The sequence below is a fragment of the Pristiophorus japonicus genome, chromosome 1 (assembly GCF_044704955.1).
Source record: "Pristiophorus japonicus isolate sPriJap1 chromosome 1, sPriJap1.hap1, whole genome shotgun sequence".
NCBI lineage: Eukaryota > Metazoa > Chordata > Chondrichthyes > Pristiophoridae > Pristiophorus > Pristiophorus japonicus.
The window spans coordinates 9,347,150-9,367,800 of NC_091977.1; the positions used below are offsets into that span (position 1 = coordinate 9,347,150).

The 20,651-nt window shown below is 45.0% G+C and overlaps 1 protein-coding gene across 3 annotated transcripts in view; it reads right to left on the reverse strand.

The window, feature by feature from the left end:
* lifra (LIF receptor subunit alpha a) overlaps window positions 1-20,651 on the reverse strand; it is a 239,065-nt gene that overhangs the window by 70,755 nt on the left and 147,659 nt on the right. For all 3 annotated transcript variants that reach the window (XM_070877348.1, XM_070877341.1, XM_070877356.1), the window contains exon 2: window positions 18,098-18,243. In XM_070877348.1, the coding sequence (XP_070733449.1) occupies window positions 18,098-18,179 (82 nt within the window). In that variant the 5' untranslated portion in view covers window positions 18,180-18,243. The remainder of the gene's footprint in view (window positions 1-18,097; window positions 18,244-20,651) is intronic.

Consider the following 20,651-nt stretch of genomic DNA (forward strand, 5'->3'; position numbering starts at 1 on the left):
ACACCGGAACCAAGTGGAGGAGAGCCCAGTCACTGTGGGCAGTCCGGACAGGCCTGAGGCACCCCAAATAGCAGACACTCATGCCAGCGCCCAACAACCGGAGCCCCAACTCAGGCGCTCTACAAGGGAGCGTAAACCACCAGAGAGACTTAACCTGTGATCCCAATAAGACTTTGGGGGGGGGGTGGGGGGGGAGGTGATGTCATGTATTCAACTATCATTGTAACCCATGTATAAGCTGACCTAAGTTGTACACCTTAAGAACATTGACCACAAGGGGGTGAACTTGTGGGAGACACTCCTAACCTGGACTTTCAGGTATAAAAGGGGAAGCTCCACCCACCTTCATCACTTGAGGTCTTGGTAATAAAGGTAACTGGTCACAGAGTGACCTTCTCTCAAGTTTGGGCCTTGTGTGCATTTATACTGTATAGTAAGGACATATCACACATGGTCTCCTTAATCTTCTTACCAAAAATGTACCATCTCACACTTACCTATACTGAATTTTATTTGCTAATTATATTTAACTAATGCTTCGACGGATAGATCGCATAAAATAACACAGAAACAGGATGTTAGGCCCAACTAGTCTGTCTTGTTATTCCCCGCATGAGCATAAGTCCCAATTTGTCCACAGCAAGGTCCCACAAAGACCAAAGTGAGAAAGACAAGATAATATGTCTTTAGGTGTTGGTTGAGGGATAAATATTGGCCAGGACACTCAGGGCAATGTTCTTGGCCCAACCATCTTCAGCTGCTTCATCAATGACCTTCTCTTCATCATAAGCAGAAGTGGAGATGTTCGCTGATGATTGCACAGTGTTCAGTTCCATTCGCAACTCCTCAGAAAATAAATCAGTCCATGCCCACATGCAGCAAGATCTGGATGACATTCAGGCTTGGCCTGATAAGTGGCAAGTAGCATTCATGCCACACAAGTGCCAGGCAATGACTATCTCCAACAAGCGAGAGTCTAACCACCTCCCCTTGATATTCAATGGCATTACCATCGCCAAATCCCCCATCATCAACATCCTCGGGGTCACCATTGACCAGAAACTTAACTGGACCAGCCACATAAATACTGTGGCAACTAGATTAGGTCAGAGGCGAGTGTCTCACCTCCTGACTCCCCAAAGCCTTACCACCATCTACAAGGCACAAGTCGGGAGTGTGATGGAATACTCTCACTTGCCTGGATGAGTGCAGCTCCAACAACACTCAAGCTCAACACCATCCAGGACAAAGCAGCCCGCTTGATTGGCACATCCACGTTCAACATTCACTCCCTCCACCACCGATGCACCGTGGCTGCAGTGTGTACCATCTACAAGATGCACTGCAGCAATTCGCCAAGGCTGCTTTGGCAGCACCTCCCAAACCCGTGACCTCTACTACCTGGAAGGACAAGGGCAGCAGGTGCATGGGAGCACCATCACCTCCACGTTCCCCTCCAAGTTGCACACCATCCTGACTTGGAAATATAATCGCTGTTCCTTCATTGTCGCTGGGTCAAAATCCTGGAACTCCCTCCCTAACAGCACTGTGGGAGCACCTTCACCACACGGACTGCAGCGGTTCAAGGCGGCGGCTCACCATCACTTTCTCAAGGGAAATTAGGGATGAGCAATAAATGCTGGCCTGGCCTTGCCAGCAACGCCCAAATCCCAGAACAAATGTTTGTTTTAATATATCAGCCTAGGGGTAAAAACTAGGAACTCCTGGTTACACACGCATCATCTGAGCAATCAGGTGAGTAGGAAACATACTATGTACCAACTTGGCTGTGACTCAGAGACAAGCAGTAAAAAATAAGTATTTCTGCAGGTCTTCTTCACGAGTTGCTGTACCTCCAATTTTCAGCATATCTACAGTGGGGGAGGGTTAAAACTAATTTGGAAGGGGGATGGGCACCAGAATGAAACATTAGAGTGGAAAAACAAGATGCATGGAGGACTGGGAGATGTTAATAGCACTAAAGTAAAGAATCATTTAGAAATAGAAGGAATCACACAGCAGACAAATGTGAGGCACTCTAAGAGGGCTTGGAGTGCAAGTGCGTAAATGCATGTAGCATGGTAAATACAGTTGGTGAGGTGCAAGCACCTGTCACCACGTGTGAATATGATGTAGTGGCAATAGCGAGACCTGGCTCAAAGAAGGGTGGATTGAGAACTTAATGCTCCCGGTTACAAAGGATTCAGGAAAGATAGGGAAGGATAAAAGGAGGGGGACTCTGACAGTATTGATCAATCAAATGACTATAGCACTGGAGAGGGATGATGGAGTTGACAGGCCAAGGACAGAGTCCAATTGCTTAGTGTTAAGGAGTAATAGAGGAGCTATTATGCAAAAGGCAACATGAGGAGGAACTTTTTTACGCAACAAGTGGTTAAGATCTGAAATGTACTGCTTGAAAAGGCGGTAGGTGCAGACTCAATCATGGCTTTTAAAAGGGAACTGAATAAGTACCTGAAGGAAAAAAATTTGCAGGGTTACGGGGAAAGGGCGCGGGAGTGGGACTAGATGCTCGTGCTGAGAGCCGGCACGGGATCGATGGGCCGAACAGTCTCCTTTTGTGCTGTAACCAGGGCCGAACAGTCTCCTTCTGTGCTGTAACCATTCTATTATTCTACGGTTCGGGTAGAGAGTGGAGACATTCCTATGTGGGGGTGGGAGGCGGGGGGGGGGGGGGGGAAGGGCATCCAAAGTCAGAGCTCGCTGGATGACTAAAGATATAGAGGTTAAAATGATATATAAAAAAAGAGGCCTATGGCAATTATAAAGTTCATAATATAGTAAGTAATCCAAACTGAATATAGAGAGTAAAGGAGATCTAAAAGAGGGAATCAGAGGGACAGAGAGAGAGTGTATGAAAATCGATTAGCAGCTAACATAAAAGGGTAGCTAAAAGTCATGAATAAACACATAAATATAGTAAAAGGATAATCATAGGAAGGGTAGCGCAAATTTGGGTCCAAAAAGGAGATCTTTGTGAGGAGGCAGAGCGAATGGCTGAGGTACTAAATGAATACTTTTCATCTGTCCTCACTAAAGAGGAGAATGCTGCCAATGTCGCAGTAAAGGAGGAGGCAGTAGCGATATTGGATAGGATAAACATAGATAAAGAGGAGGAACTTAAAACACTGGCAGTCCTCAAAAGTAGAAAAGTCCCCCGGTCCGGATGAGATGCATCCTCGGTTACTGAGGGAAGGAAGGGTGGAAATTGTGGAGGCCCTGGCCACAATCTTCTAATCCTCACTATAGGGGTGGTGCCAGAGAACTGGTGGGTTGCAAATGTTACACCCCTGTCCAAAAAAAGAGATAAACTACAGGCCAGTCAGCCTAACGTCGGTGGTGGGGGAACTTTTACAGATAATAATCCAGGGCAAAATTAATTGACATTTGGAAAGGGAAGGGCTAATAAATGAAAGTCAGCATGGATTTGCTAAAGGCAAATCATGTTTCACTAACGATCGAGTTCTTAGATGAATTACGGAGACAGTTGATGAGGGTAATGCAGTTGATGTTGTGTATATGGAGTTTCAAAAGGCGTTTGATAAAGTACCACATAATAGATGTTTAGCAAAATTAAAGCCGATGGTGCTAAAGGGACAGTGGCAGCATGGATACAAAACTGGCTGTGTCAGAAAGCAGGGAGTAGTGGTGAATGGTTGCTTTTCAGACTGGGGCGGGGGGCAGTATACAGGGGTGTTCCCCAGTGGTCGGTATTGGGACCACTGCTCTTTTTGATATATATTAATAAACTGTACTAGAGTATACAAAGCAGAATTTCAAAGTTTGCAGATGATACGAAACTCGGAAATGTAGTAAACAGTGAGGATAGTAACAGACTCAGAAGGACATAAGACAGACTGGTGAAATGGGCAGAAACGTGGCAGATGAGGAGAGGCAATATGTACTAAATGGTGCAATTTTGAAAGGGGTGTAGGACAGAGAGACACGTATGAAATTCTTTCAAGGCAACAGGAAAAGTTGAGAAGCCTGTTAAAAAAGCATATGGGCACTTTGGCTTCATTAATAGAGGAACGGAGTACAAAAGCAAGGAAGTTATAAAACACTGGTTAGGCCTCTGTTCTAACAAAAACAGCCCCCATTTTTCTATGTCTTTCTTCATATTTGGACAGGTTCAAAAAGCAATTACAAAGGCCTTTATCTCAAGGAGGTTGGAATGCAAAAGAGTGGAAGTTACATTAGCGGTATATAAAGCTCTGGTTACGGCGGCTTAACCGATAACGGAATAAGGGGTTATGGGGAGTGAACCGGAGTTCATGATCGGATCAGCCATGATTGTATTAAATGGCGGAGCATGCTCGAGGGGCCGTATGGCCTACTCCTGCTCCTATTTCTTATGTTCTTAGAGTACTGCGTTCAATTCTGGGCACCGCGCCTCAGGAAGGATTTATTAACCTTCGAGTAGTTGCAGGTCAGAATGATACCTTATAACGTTATATTATGACGACAGGTTGCATAGACTATACTTTTATTCCTTTGAGTATCAAAGATTACGGGGGGATTTAATTGAGGTGTTTAAGATGATTAAAGGAATTGACATGGTAGAAACGGAGAAACTATTTTCTCTGGTGTGAGGAGTCCAGAACAAGGGGGCATAACCTTAAAATTAGAGCCAGGCCATTCAGGGGTGATGTCAGGAAGCTCTTCTTCACACAAAGGGCAGTGGGAATCTGGAACTCTCTTCCCCAAAAGGCTGCTGAGGCTGGGGGAGGGGGTGTCAATTGAAAATATCAAAACGAAGATTAACAATTTTTATGAGGTAAGGGAATTAAGGGTTACGGAACCAAAGCAGGTAAATGGAGTTAATGGAGCGGTCTGCACAGAGTGGGATTAAACAGAGTTTTATTTGGGAACTTGGAAAGAGTGGGAATTTAGGGGAAGGATCTAATTGGAGGCGGTATCAGCGGCGATGGAACCTTCAACGATTTCCAAAAATAACATCACAGAATAGCAGGTGGTGATTGGTTGGTGAGTATTAAGGTTTTTTTTTCTCTCCCTTTTCTCTCTAACCAAGGACAGTGGTTTAAACTAGGTATGGGAAACTATAAAGTACTGTATTAAATTGATAGCTTAACTAGTTAAACTAATTAATATAACTATAAGTAATCATTGAATAAAGACTTTAACTAAGTAAAAATAAATAAATACATAAAATAAGGCTGGACTGAGATATGGCAGGGAAGGTTGTGTGTCTGGATGGCAATATGTGGGAGTTTGTGGACAGCGAGACTGTCCCGAGCAAACACGTCTGCAGGAGATGTCTCCATCTCGAATCTTTCCGGCTCAGAGTCATTGAGCTAGAGTGCGAGTTGGAGACACTTCTATTCACAAGGGAGGGGGAGGAGGAATTTCTGGACAGTTTTATCTGGAATATAGTCACACCCTTGAGGAAAGCACAGGTTCAGGAAAGGGAGGGTGTGACAGTCAGGGAGCCGGGTAGCGGGGATTTAAGGGAGGTTGAGAAGGAGGTCCCGGAGGTACTCGTCCTGTCCAACAGGTACGATATACTCGCCACCTGTGAGGACAAGGAGAAGAGCAGAATAGAAATGTGGTAGCGATTGGGGACTCTATAATTAGTAGATATGTCCTCTGCAGCCAAGAACGAGAATTCCGAAGGGTGTGTTGCCTACCCGGTGCCAGGATAAGGGATATCTTACGGCGGCTGGAGAGGAACTTGGAAAGGGAGGAAGTAAATCCAGTTGTCGTGGTCCATGCTGGAACAAACGACATAGGTAGGAACAGGGAGGAGGTCCTGCTGAAGGAGTATCAGAACTTGGGCTGTAAATTAAAAAGCAAGACCTCGAGGGTAATAATCTCTGGATTAGTTTCGATCGCCTGGATGGGTCGGAGAGGAATTTTCCCAGATTTTCCGCCCCAATTGGCCTGGGTTTTTAAATCTATTTTTTTGCCTCTCCCAGGAGATCGCATGGCTCCGGGTGGGGTGGAATGTAAAATGTTGCGATATATGGGGTATCGCAGTTGTGTGGGGCTGACTGGTTGGGCCGGATGCTCTTTACCTGTCTGCCATTGTTCATTGTTCATAGGTTTATATGTAACCTTCAGGGCTGCTGACTGAGGGCCGTGTGGCTCTTTGTTGGCCAGCGCGGACACAATGTGCCGAAATGGCCTCTTTCTGCGCTGTAAATTTCTATGTTTTTATTATTGCCCGAGCCACATGCAAATTTGCATAAAAGCAGACAGATCAGGAGAATTAACACGTGGCTAAACAGCTGGTGTGGGAAGGAAGGGTTCCTTTTCATGGGAGACTGGCACCAGTTCTGAAACAGGAAGGAGCTGTACCAATGGGACAGGCTCCACCTGAACCGGGATGGGACCAGTGTCCCAGCGGAAAGGGTAAATAGGGAGGTGGCAAAGGCTTTAAACTAGTAAGATGGGGGGAGGCATCTACAAGAAGCGTAACCAGCCTAAATATAAACAAAACAGGAAAAGAGAGCATAGGAAAGAATAAAGGGTGGACATTGATGACAAGGGAATAAATAGAGTTATAGAACAGGAGTCTAAAAAGATGGTTAAGCATAAAGTGAGAAGAAATCCTATTAAAAATGACAAACTGTCTGTACAGCAATGCACACAGAGTCCATAATAAAACGGGGGAGCTGGAGGCAATCATGCATTGCGAAAAACCAGACAGTAGGGATTACTGGGACATGGCTACAGAAAAATCAGGACTGGGAATTAAACATTGAATGATTAGCCATGATCTTATTGAATGATGATGCAGGCTCAAAGGGCTGAATGGCCTACTCCTGCACCTATTTTCTATGTTTCTATGATATAACATATTTAGAACAGATAGTCAGGGAAAAGGGGGAGGTGGAGTAGCTGTGATTATTAGGGATAACATAATGGCAATAGAAAAAAATGATGCAGGTATCAGCGAGACAAAAATAGAATCCATATGGATAGAGATAAAAGATAATAAAGGATCAATCACACCAATAGGTGTAGTCTACAAACCACCTAATAGTGGAAGGGAGCTGGAGGAAGAAATATGCAGACAAATTAGGGAAATGAGTAAGAAACATAGAATAATCATGGGGAATTTCAACTACACCAATATTAATTGGCCAGAAGAGGTAGATAGGTAAAGGGGATAAGAGAATGGAGTTCCTACAATGTGTGTAGGACTCCTTTCTAACTCGATATGTAAAAAGCCCAACTAGGGAGGATTCGCTATTGGATCTAGTAATGCGGAATGAACCAGAACAGATAAGAGAAGTAAATTAACAAAGGGACTTGATAAGCAATAACATAACTTGGAAACTGAGTGCCGATGAGAGACAAGGGGCTAAACCATATCCATAAAGGCAGGAAACAGTTCCGGCGGATGCGTGGGTTATCACCCCAGTAGTATGTAACCATGGTGACTGTCAAGGAAGCTCTTCAAAAGGAGTTAAGTTATGTAGCCGGTAGTGAGGCTTTGGTCACTGTCATGACCAAACAGATGAACAGCATGCGATGGCAATGACCCACAGTTGGTGAATTAGAAAATAGAAGACAAGGTTCTGACGAAGGGTAATCGACCTGAAATGTTAACTCTGTTTCTCTCCACAGGTGCTGTTTGACCCGCTGAGATTGCCAGCTTTTTCTGTTATTATTTCAGATTCCAGCATCCACAGTCCACAGTATCTTGCTTTTGTGTTTGTGGGAGCTTGCTGTGCGCAATTTGGCTGCTGCGTTTCCCACATTCCAACAGTGACTACACTCCAAAAAGTACTTAATTGGCTGTAAAGCCCTTTGTGCCATCCGGTGATCGTGAAAGGTGCTATATAAATGCAAGTCTTTCTTTCTTTTTTAAATTGATAGCCTGTTCAGCTGAAACTGCTGCTGATTTCGTTTTTGGCTCTGAACTGATTTGGAGTAATTGACAGACTGAGTGTTTGATTATATTAGCGAATTATGAAACTGGTCTCCTGTGGATGGCCACTTCAGACAGCTAATAATGCAAATTATGCGAATAGTGACTAGGTGCACAATTTAGGATTATCACAAAAAAATTGGCATACAAGAAGAATTCAGGGAGCTAGGAAGAAAATTAAAGGGTAGGACCTCAAAGGTAGTAATCTCCGGGTTACTACCGGTGCCACGTGCTAATGAGTATAAGAATAGAAGGATAGAGAGGATTAACACATGGCTGGAAAGTTGGTGTAGGAGGGAGGGCTTTAAATTCTTGAGGCATTGGGACCACTTCTGGGGGAGATGGGACCTGTACAAACCAGACAAATTGCACCTCAACAGCGCCGGGACCAATATCCTCACGGGAAGTTTTACCAGTGCTGTTGGGGAGAGTTTAAACTAGCTTGGCAGGGGGATGGGAACCTGAGAACGAATTCAAAAGGGAAGGAAGTAAAGCAGAAATTGGATAGCAAGAATCTAGAAAGCAAATCTGTAAGACAGAGGAAACAGGGCTCAGTATGTAGTAAACAAGGAAGTCTTCCTGTTCGGAAAATGGGTATATACAGGCAACTCTCGATTATCCGTACATGGATCTAACGGAGAACCCGCTGCAACGGTACTTTTAAAAACTGTGATTCTGTCCCGTGTACAGCTGCACACGACCATTAAACCCACCCCACACACGGTCCTGTGCTGACACACAGCATTATCACTGCACACAGAGGAACGGCTTTATTTTATAATAAAGTTTAAAGCTGTCTCGACCTTTAAGGAATCCTTGTAGAACAACATGTGACTTATTCTGTGAACTGTAACAGAAATGAAATACGACTAGGAATGGCACGCAGTTCGGGAGTCAAGCCTAAGCACATGGGTCCCTTCTTAATTCCGATTCCTGGACAGTCTGTCCACTCATACTGCGACCCATCCTCACGTTATCAGATCGAAGGCATTGCTCCCAACCCCGCTCTTTTAGGGCACTGTCCAGATCATCACGCTGGAAGCAAGTTCAGAGGGGCAAAAGATTTATCCAACTCTTCCTCCCTTCCCTGCCGTCTTTCCGTTCTCTGACACCTCTGCAACTCTATTCATTTAGACTGGCCATTTTAAGAAAAAGTAGACACAGTATAACATGGGTCTCTTCACTTTATATTAAAATGAATAGGTGAACAATCCCATCCTGGAATGTACAGAAACAGAAAAGCATCAAAGTATAAATTTGGGACCCAAACATTCTCGGCAAGTACGTGCACTCACCCTAGCGGCAAAATCGTTTACCCGGAATAGCCTGATCTCCGAGGGCCCTGGATAATCGAGAGTTGCCTGTACTTTAATGCAAGGAGTATAGCGAATAAGGCGGATAAGCTAAGAGCACAGGTAGACACTTGGGAGTAGGACATTAGTGGGGAAGCGGTTTGTGTAGAGGACACAGAGAGGCTGCAAAGAGATTTAGATAGGTTAAGCGAATGGGCTAAGGTTTGGCAGATGGAATACAATGTCGGAAAATGTGAGGTCATCCACCTTGGGGAAAAAAAAACAGTAAAAGGGAATATTATTTGAATGGGGAGAAATTACAACATGCTGAGGTGCTGAGGGACCTCGGGGTCCTTGTGCATGAATCCCAAAAAGTTAGTTTGCAGGTACAGCAGGTAATCAGGAAGGTGAATGGAATGTTGGCCTTCATTGCAAGAGGGATGGAGTACAAAAGCAGGGAGGTCCTGCTGCAACTGTACAGGGTATTGGTGAGGCCGCACCTGGAGTACTGCGTGCAGTTTTGGTCACCTTACTTAAGGAAGGATATACTAGCTTTGGAGGGGGTACAGAGACGATTCATGAGGCTGATTCCGGAGATGAGGGGGTTACCTTATGATGATAGATTGAGTAGACTGGGTCTTTACCCGTTGGAGTTCAGAAGGATGCGGGGTGATCTTATAGAAACATTTAAAATAATGAAAGGGATAGACAAGATAGAGGCAGAGAGGTTGTTTCCACTAGTCGGGGAGACTAGAACTAGGGGGCACAGCCTCAAAATACGGGGGAGCTAATTTAAAACAGAGTTGAGAAGGAATTTCTTCTCCCAGAGGGTTGTGAATCTGTGGAATTCTCTGCCCAGGGAAGCAGTTGAGGCTAGCTCATTGAATGTATTCAAATCACAGATAGGTAAATTTCTAACCAATAAGGGAATTAAGGGTTATGGGGAGCGGGCGGGTAAGTGGAGCTGAGTCCACGGCCAGATCAGCCATGATCTTTTTGAATGGCGGAGCAGGCTCGAGGGGCTAGATGGCCTACTCCTGTTCCTAATTCTTATGTTCTTATATTATAGCCATTACAGAAGCAGGGTTGAAGGAGGGGCAGGTTTTGCAGATCAATATTCCTGGCTACAGGATTTTGAGACAAAATAGAGGGGAGGGGGGCGTTGCGGTAGAAACACAGAAAATAGGTGCAGGAGTAGGCCATTCAGCCCTTCGAGCCTGCACCACCATTCAATAAGATCATGGCTGATCATTCACCTCAGTACCCCTTTCCTTCTTTTTCTCCATACCCCTTGATCCCTTTAGCCGTAAGGGCCATATACAACTCCCTCTTGAATATATCGAATGAACTGGCATCAACAACTCTCTGCAGAAGAGAATTCCACAGGTTCACAATTCTCTGAGTGAAGAGGTTTCTCCTCATCTCGGTCCTAAATGGCTTACCCCTTATCCTTAGACTGTGACCTCTGGTTCTGGACTCCCCCAACATCGGGAACATTCTTCCTGCATCTAACCTGTCCAGTCCCGTCAGAATTTTATGTTTCTATGAGATCCCCTCTCATCCTGATTAAAGAAACTATTACAGCGACGAGGAGGGATGATATGTTAGAGGGATCATCAAATGAGGCCATATGGGTCTAATTGAAAAATAAAAAAGTGGCGGTCACACTGCTGGGCATGTATTATAGACCCCCAAACAGTGGGAGGGAGATAGAGGAGCAAATATGTAGGCAAATTGTTGTGAAGTCCAAAAAACATAGAATAGTAATAGTAGGAGATTTTAACTATCCAAATATTGATTGGGACAAATTTAGTGTGAACAGTATAGAGGGTGTGGAATTCTTGAAATGTATTCAAGAGAACATTTTTAGTCAGTATATAGCAAACCCAACACGAGAGGGGGCGGTCTTGGAATTAGTTTTGGGGTAATGAAGCTGGGCAGATTGAAGGGGTATTAGTGGGGGAGCACTTGGGTGCCTGTGTCCGTAATTCAGTCAGATTCAAGTTGGTTATGGATAAGAACAAGAATAGGCCTGAAATAAAAGTTCCAAATTGGGGAAAAGCTAATTTTGCTAAGTTAAAGAGTGATTTGGCCATAGTGGACTGGAAACAGCTACTTGTGGGTAAATCAGTGTCAGAACAGTGGGAGGCATCCAAGGAGGAAATCCGGAAGGCTCAGGTCAAACATGTGCCCTTAAAGAAAAAGGATGGGAATAACAATTCTAGAGCCTCCTAGATGTCTCGGGAATTACAGGGGAGAATTAAGAAAAAAAGGGACGCTTATGTCATATATCAACGGCTAAATACTACAGAATCTTTAGAGGAATATAGAAAGTTAAGAGGCAAAATTAAAAAGGATATTAGGAATGCTAAGAGAGAGCATGAGAAATTCTTGGCCAGTAAAATTAAGGAAAACCCTAAGATGTTCTATAAATATATTAAGAGTAAGAGGGTAACTAAAGAAAGGGTAAGACCTATTAGAGACCATAAGGGTAATCTTTGTGTGGAGGCAAAAGATGTTGGGAGGGTTCTTAACGAGTACTTTGCATCTGTTTTCACAAAGGAAAGGGGCAATGCAGATACTGCTATCGAGGAGGAGTGTGATATTCTGGATGAAATAAATATAGTGAGAGGAGAAGTATTAAGGGGTTTAGCAGCTTTGAAAGTAGATAAGTCCCCAGGCCCAGATCAAATGCATCCCAGGCTGTTGAGCGAAGTAAAAGAGGAAATAGCAGAGGCCTTGATCATCATTTTCCAGTCCTCTTTGGATCTGGGCATGGTGCCGGAGGATTGGAGGACTGCTAATGTAGTACCCTTGTTTAAGAAGGGAGAAAGGGATAGGCCAAGTAATTACAGGCCTGTCAGCCTAAGCTCAGTGGTGGGAAAATTATTGGAAAAAATCCTGAAATACAGGAAAAATCTGAATTTAGAAAGGCCAGGATTAATTATAGACAGGCAGCACGGATTTGTTAAGGGAAGATCGTGTCTGACTAATCTGATTGAATTTTTTGAGGAGGTAACCAAGAGGGTCGATGAGGGTAGTGCATATGATGTAGTATATATAGACTTTAGCAAAGCTTTTGATAAGATCCCACATGGTAGACTGGTCATGAAGGTAAAGCCCATGAGATACAGGGCAAAGTGTCAAGTTGGATCCAAAATTGGCTTGGAGGTAGGAAGCAAAGGGTAATGATTGATGGATGTTTTGTGACTGGAAGGATGTTTCCAATGGGGTTCTGCAGTACTGGGTCCCTTGCTTTTTGTGGTATATATCAACAATTTAGATTTGAATATAGGGAGTATGATAAAGAAGTTTTCAGACGACACAAAAAATTGTCTGTGTGGTTAATAATGAAGAGGAAAGTCATGGGCTGCAGGAGGATATCAATCTACTGGTCAGGTGGGCAGAGCAGTGGCAAATGGAATTTAATTCAGAGAAGTGCGAGGTGATGCACTTTGGGGGGGCTAATAAGGAAAGGATATACACATTAAGCGGCAGGCCACGTAATAGTGTAGATGAACAAAGGGACATCGGAGTGCTTGTCCACAGATCCCTGAAACTAGCAAGCCAGGTGGATAAGGTGGTTAAGAAGGCATACGGAATGCTTGCCTTTATTGGCCGAGACATAGAATATAAGAGCAGGGAGGTTATGCTTAAATTGTATAATACTTTGAGTATTGCGTGTAGTTCTGGTCGCCGTGTTATAGGAAGGACGTGATTGCACTGGAGAGGGTGCAGAGGAGATTTACTAGGATGCTGCCTGGAATGGAGAATCTTAGTTATGAGGACAGATTGGATAGGCTGGGTTTGTTCTCATTGGAACAGAGGAGGTTGAGAGGAGACTTTATTGAGGTGTGCAAAATTTTGAGGGGCCTGGACATAGTGGATAGTAAGGGTCTATTTCCATTGGTGGAGGGGTCTATTATGAGGGGCATAGTTTTAAAGTGGTTGGTAGAAGGTTTAGAGGGGATTTGAGGGGGGGCTTCTTTACGCAGAGGGTTGTGGGGATCTGGAACTTGCTGCCTGGAAGAGTGGTGGATGTAGAAACCCTCACAGATGGTTGGATGGGCACTTAAAGTGCCGTAACCTGCAGGGTTGCGGACCGAGAGCTGGTAATTGGGATTAGACTGGATGACCTTTTGTTGGACGGAGCAGATATAATGTGCAGGGAGTAGAATACGGCCAGGGTGATCTCCTGGACTAGTTTTGATCGCCTAGATGGGTCAGAAAGGAATTTTCCCAGATTTTTTTCTCCCTAAATTGGCCTTGGTTTTTATCTGTTTTTTGCCTCTTCCAGGTGATCGCATGGCTCCGTTTCGGGTGGAGTGTAGAATGTTTTAGTATAAGGGGTGTTGCAGTTGTGGTGAGGCGGACTGGTTGGGCTGAGTGCTCTTTACCTTTCCGTCATTGTCATAGGTTTATATGTAACCTTTAGGGCTGCTGACCAAGGGCCGTGTTGCTCTTTGTCGGCCGGCGCGGACACAATGGGTCGAAATGGCCTCCTTCTGCGCTGTAAATTTTCAGAGTTCAAAACCCTTGACAGGAATCAATATTTTTAAGGTGCATGAAAGTGTGAATGGTTGTTGAGTGTTCATTTCAATTTAAGATTATGCCTCCAGGAATGGAAGAGTTAAGGTTGCGATGATAGGAAAGAAATGTTTGAAAATTGACTAACTTAAAATGTATAATGATTTCAGAATGCAGAAGTGTTCAGAAGAAACTTCTTTACCCGGAGATTAGTGAGAATGTGGAACTCGCTACCACAGGGAGTGTTTGAATCGAATAGTATAGATACGTTTAAGGTGAGGCTAGATAAGCATATGAGGGAGAAGGGAAGATGAGGAAAGACAGGAGGAGGCTCGAGTGGAGCATAAACACCGGCATGGACTGGTTGGGCCGAATGGCCTGTTTGTGTGCTGTATATCCGATCTTATCCTCTGTAAAAACTTATTTATTTTGACTGAAATACGACTATTAAATACACAAAGAGGAAACAGAATTGAAAAGCAGCTTTGGAGAATAAAGTTTGAAAACTGCTAGTGTGTGATAGTTGTGAAAACTGTAGGGGATAGACTCGAAGTAATTAACCCTCTGGTTGCCAAATTGCATTGCTGAACTAGTTTTTTTTTAAAGAAGTTGGCCTCGCACCTCGAGTTTGAGCACTTCAATCTGCTGAGTCACAGCTATCCTATTGGAAAGAACAGTCACTGTACAAAGAGTTCTATTGTCCCTTCATTGTGAATGTCATTGTTTTAAAGGCCCTTTGATTTTTATAGTCATGTCACGAACTCATTCAGATGGTCCATCATATTGCAAGACAATAGCAAGTTGGGCGCTAACTTTATTTTTTAATTCGTTCCTGGAATGTGGGCGTCGCTGGCCAGGCCAGCACTTATTGCCCATCCCTAACTGCCCTCGAGAAGGTGGTGGTGAGCTGCCTTCTTGAACTGCTGCAGTCCGTGTGGTGAAGAGTGCAGTTAGGGAGCGAGTTCCAGGATTTTGATGAAGCAACGGCCAATATATTCCCAAGTCAGAATGGTGTGTGACTTCGAGGGGAACGTGGGGGTGATGCTGTCCTCATGCGCCTGCTGCCCTTGTCTTTCTCAGTGGTAGAGGAAGCAAGTTCAGAGGGGCAAAAGATTTATCCAACTCTTCCTCCTTTCCCTGCCGTGTGATCAACAGTATTTAAAGGTACGCTTGGCTAAATTCCTAGCAGCACCGATGGTGTGGTTCTGATTTACACAGGTGTGATACTTCTAAGCCTAGCAGTGGGTGCAGGTATTAAGAATGAGAAGCGTTCACAGCATAACACGTGGAGACCTTTTAGTTCCAGTGTCATTTCTGGTCAAGCCCTGCAGGCATATTTGGATGTAGCATTCTATAAAGAAAGGATATGAACACTGTAGGAAACAGTACTACTGATACCTCAGATGGCAAAACATTGTCAAAATGTGGATTGTGTATGCGGATATGCTTAAGGACCATTGGGGTACAAGAACTTTTGAACTTTTCATTTTTCTGCACGGACATGAGGGTACGATGGATGGTTCCCTGCACGCATGTCTGAGTGCAGATGGAAGGCCAGATCCAAGGTCGTCCCAGCCTCTGTCATTGAATTACAGTACGCAGGCAACGCTTGCGTCTGTGCACACTCTGAGGCCGAACTCCAAACCATCGTCAACACCTTCACCGAGGCGTACGAGAGAATGGGACTTACACTAACCATAAGACAAAGGTCCTCTACCAACTTGCCCCCCCCATCCCCAGTTATCAAAATCCACAACGAGGCCTTGGACAACGTGGATCATTTTCCATACCTCGGGAGCCTACTGTCAGCAAGGGCAGACATCGATGACGAGGTCCAACACCGCCTTCAGTGTGCCAGTGCAGCCTTCGGTCGCCTGAGGAAGAGAGTGTTTGAAGACCAGGACCTCAAACCCGGCACCAAGCTCATGGTCTTCAGAGCAGTAGTAATACCTACCCTCCTATATGCTTCAGAGACATGGACCATGTATAGCAGGCACCTCAAAGCATTGGAGACGTACCAGCAGCGCAGTCTCCGCAAGATCCTGCAAATCCATTGGCAGGATAGGCACACCAACGTTAGTGTTCTCGCTCAGGCCAACATCCCCAGCATTGAAGCATTGACCACACTTGATCAGCTCCACTCGACGGGCCACATCGAGACTCGCAAAACAAGTGCTCTATCGGAGCTTTGACACGGCAAGCGAGCCCAAGGCGGGGGCAGAGGAAACGCTTTAAGGACACCCTCAAAGCCTCCTTGAAAAAGTGCAACATCCCCATTGACAGCTGGGATTCCCTGGCCCAAGACCACCCAAAGTGGAGGAAAAGCATCCGGGAAGGTGCTGAACGCCTAGAGTCTCTTCGCCGAGAGCAAGCTGAAGCCAAGTGTCAACAGCGGAAGGAGCATGTGGCAATCCAGGCACCCCAACCTCCAACCACCATCTGTCCTATCTGTGATAGAGACTGTAGGTCCTGCATCGGACCGGAGAACTCATTTTTAGTGTAGAAGCAAGTCATCCTCGACTTTAAGGGACTGCCTAAGAAGAGGAGATGATGTGGACTTGATCTAAAAATGAACAATAATGTAATTGATACTTTAAAATGGGAGGCGCAGGAAAAGATGCAAACTTTTTATGAAGGACCCCCGAACGAACTTAGTGACGCGAACACATGAAGCTTTTTAAATACGATTTAGAAATTATTCCCATGCTGTTAAATTTTTCCTTCTGTATCTTTCGTCATCTGAATTATGTACAATAACAACAAATAGTAAAACATCCCAAGGTGCTCCACAGGAGTAATACAAGACAAAATATTTAACACTGAGCCACATAAGGAGAAATTAGGGCAGGTTGCCAAAAGCTTGGTCAAAAAGGTAGGTTTTAAGAAGCGTCTTAAAAGGAGGAAAGAGAGGTAGAGAGGTTCAGGCAGGGAATTCCAGAGCTTGGGGCCTAGGCAGCTGAAGGCATGACCACCAATGGTAATGGTAGTGCGATTGTAATCAGGGATGCTCAAAAGTGCAGAATTAGAGGAGTGCAGACATCTCGGGGGGGTTGTGGAGCTGGAGGGGATTACAGAGATAAGGAGGGGCGAGGACATGGAGGGATTTGAAAAAAGGATGAAAATTTTGAAATCCGTAAAAAAAGCGAATCAAGCACTGGGGTTTATTTCTAGAGGCACAAAATTGAAAAGTAGGGAAGTTATGCTAAACCTGTATCGAACCTTGGTTAGACCACACTTAAGAGTACTGCACACAGTTCTGGTCGCCGTATTATAAAAAGGATATTGCGGCAATGTGGGGGGGGGGTGCAGAGAAAATTTACAAGGATAATATCAGAAATGCGAGGGTGTATGTATCAGTAAAGGATGAACAGGCTGGGGCTCTTTTCTCTTGAAAAAAGGTCGCGGGGTGACCCAATAGAGGTCTTTAAAATTAAGAAACTTCTTTACCCAAGAGAGTGGTGAGAATGTGGAACTCGCTGCCACAGGGAGTGGTTGAAGCAAATAGTTATAGATGCAGTTAAGGGGAGGCTAGAGAAGCATATGAGGGAGAAGGGAATAGAGGGTTATGCTGATAGATTTAGAGGAGGAAAGACGGGAGGAGGCTCGAGTGGAGCATAAACGCCGGCATGGACTGGTTAGGCTGAATAGCCTGTTTCTGTGCCATATATCCTATGTAATCCTGTTTTAACAAAAGACGATAGAAAAGAGATAACAGCAATCATTCAGAATACCAAAGATTATTAAGATCTGATCTGAAAAGCGATTATGTATGGACTTAAGACCACATTGCACCTCTGTACCTTCTCCTTCAAGCATCTTACGGTCCAGCCCTCTCACCTGTCTTTTAAATTCCTCTATCCTTGCAGCCCCCACCCAGCCTTTCTCTGTGCTGCAATTTGCCGTTGCTGGGATTAACCCCGTCCCAGCTTCAGAACAGTTCCACAGCTTCCGACAGTAAGATTATCTAGTTGTTTATAGTCCAGCACTGTGCTCTTGCCAGCTGAGGCACTCCTTTAATGTAAAGGAGACAGGAAAATAATGTTTTTAACACTGTCATGGTAATAACCGGACGTATAAATAGCTTCCTGTCATAGTTGTGAAATCTCAAGCAATGGCAAGTTATCTGGTTTGCTCTTACGAACGATGGTGGGAGAGGCGGCAGGGGAATAATAAGATACCTCTCAATATCACCAACCAGGAAAACTGCAGAACTCGGTGAACCAAAAACTAACAGAGTAAGGAAATTAGGAACATTTTATTAAACAGGAGTCAGGTAAAGAGATGGTTAAATCTGTACAAGCCCCAAGCAGAATAATGGGTGTCGAGACAGGCAGAGTATCAGAAGTGGGTGTGAACTCACCTGCATTCTCTGCAATAGCCAGTCGAGAACCAGATAATAAAAGGGCGAAAATGGCAAACTCAAGCAACACCCACATCTTCATTCTAGCAGCCTCGATTAGATCCACAGAAAACGAGCAAAGTCATCCACCAGAGAGTTCAGCTTCCCTGCAACAAGAGCAATGCCTCAGTTAGATTCAACGGCAGAATGAAAGCCAGACGCGCGCAGAGTGCTCCAGTATGTGACACTTCGGATTTTGTCCCATTGCACTAATTGAGTACATCCTACAGGAGCAAGTCGATCTCATGCTGGATGCCTCAGACCTACAGACTGTAAACAGCGCTGTAACGCGCCAATAACACTTAACATTCTAGCTAACACTGCATCCTGTTCACAGCAACCTTTACTGCAAGATCATTGCAGTGCTCCGAAAGTTGTTGTGAAGATCCGTTTCTAATTGGTAAGTCTCCTGGCGGCTCTGACTTTTGGGGTACAATTCCAGTACCTCGCACCATAACGGCTACTTATCATGTGTGAGGCCCAATAGTGCGCATCGGGGGAGGGGGAGGGGGAGCTGGGAATTCCAACATGTGGGTAATCAAAGGGCGAGCCCAATTCTTTTCTCGCACTTAGACTTTCACATGGAGGAGTCACTAAATAGCAAACAGGAGCTGTCCGGGCTAAGATCAGGAAACTCCGCAGACTGGGAAGGCTCCATGACAAGGTTCGATCAGCGATTGAGCCGCCAGGATAAGCTCTTGCAAATAATTTTTTAATGTTATTTCTCCAGTTGGTTAAAAAAAAACTGAACACATAATGCAAGACCAGAATAAAACAGATAACTAAATTTCGCTGACAGTAAACCAAGCATAACAGGCATTACACTCACTAACCCATCATAACAGTTTTGGAGACTGCATTCCACAGAACTGTCGACACTAAATGAGAATTAGTGATCCGCTGGGACTAGAAGTCGACATCTCCAAATCAATTTACCATCATAATGTGATGATTGATTGACCTGTAAATCAGTGCTTCAGATGGAGCCTTGAAATAATTGCACAGACCACAAAAGTGCGAAGAGCTATTTTACTGACATTCAATTAGACTCTGCCGCTCTCCCTTTAAGGCTCAAGTGCAACGCATTTGATTCGGCCTCATGGACTCCTTCGTCTCTAAGATTGAGACCATCCTTTCGGCCGCCTCTGCCCTTCCTTCCCTTAGCTCAACAGGCCAAACATTCCCTAAGGATCCCCCCTGCCCTAGCACTAACCTCACAGCTTTCTCCAGTTTCTTTCCGATCACCCCTCATAAGAACATAAGAAATAGGAGCAGGAGTAGGCCATTTGGTCCCTTGAGCCTGCTCCACCATTCAATAAGATCATGGTTGATCTGACCTTGGGCTCAGCTCCACTTCCCTGCCTGCCCCCATAACCCTTCACTCCCTTATCTGTCTATCTCCACCTTAACTTTATTCAATGACCCAGCCTCCACAGCTCTCTGGGGCAGAGATTTACGACCCTCAGAGAGGAAATTCCTCCTCATCTCAGTTCTAAATAAGGGCGACCCCTTATTCTTAAACTATGCCCCCTAGTTCATGACCTCTCCACACTCTTCCTGTCCATGAGACCCACGACCTGCACCCTTGACCCTATTCCCAACAAACTGCTGACCACTCAACTTCCTTTTCTGGCTCCCAAGTTAGCTGACATTGTTAACGGTTCTCTCTCTTCAAGTACTGTCCCCCTCTCCCTCAAAATCTACGTCATCTGCCCTCTCCTCAAAAAACCAACCCTTGACCCCATTGCGCTTGCAAACTACCGCCCCATCTCCAACCTCCCTTTCCTCTCCAAAGTCCTTGAACGTGTTATCACCTCCCAAATCCATGCCCCTTTCCCAGAACTCCATGTTTAATCCCTCCAATCCGGATTCCGTGCCTGCCACAGTACCGAAATGACATCCTTTGTGACTGTGACATCGGCAAAGTATCCCTCCTTGTCCTTTGTGACTTGTCTGCAGCCTTAAACTCGGCTGCCCGTGTCCTAACTCGCACAAAGTCCCTCTCACCCATCACCTCTGTGCTCACTGACCTACATTGGCTCCCGGTTAAGCAACACCTGGATTTCAAAATTCTCATCCTTGTGTTCAAATCCCTCCATGGCCCTCAACCCTCCCTATCTCTGTAATCTGCTCCAGCCCCACAACCCCACCTCCCCCACCACGCCCCCTCCCCGCCCCGTGATAGCTGCCCCCCTCTAATTCTGCTCTCTTGAGCATCCCTGATTATAATCACTCAACCATTGGTGGCCGTGCCTTCAGTTGCCTGGGCCCCAAGCTCTGGAATTCCCTGCCTAAACCTCTCCGTCTCTCTACCTCTCCTTCCTCCTTCAAGACCTCCTTAAATCCTACCTCTTTGACCAAGGTCACCTTCCCCAATTTGGCTCAGTGTCAAATCTTTTGTCTCATAATACTCCTGTGAAGCACCTTAGGATGTTTCACTATGTTAAAAGCACTATATAAATACAAGTTGTTGTTGTCAGAAGTGTTGAGATGTTCAGAGTTGGACATAAGGGGA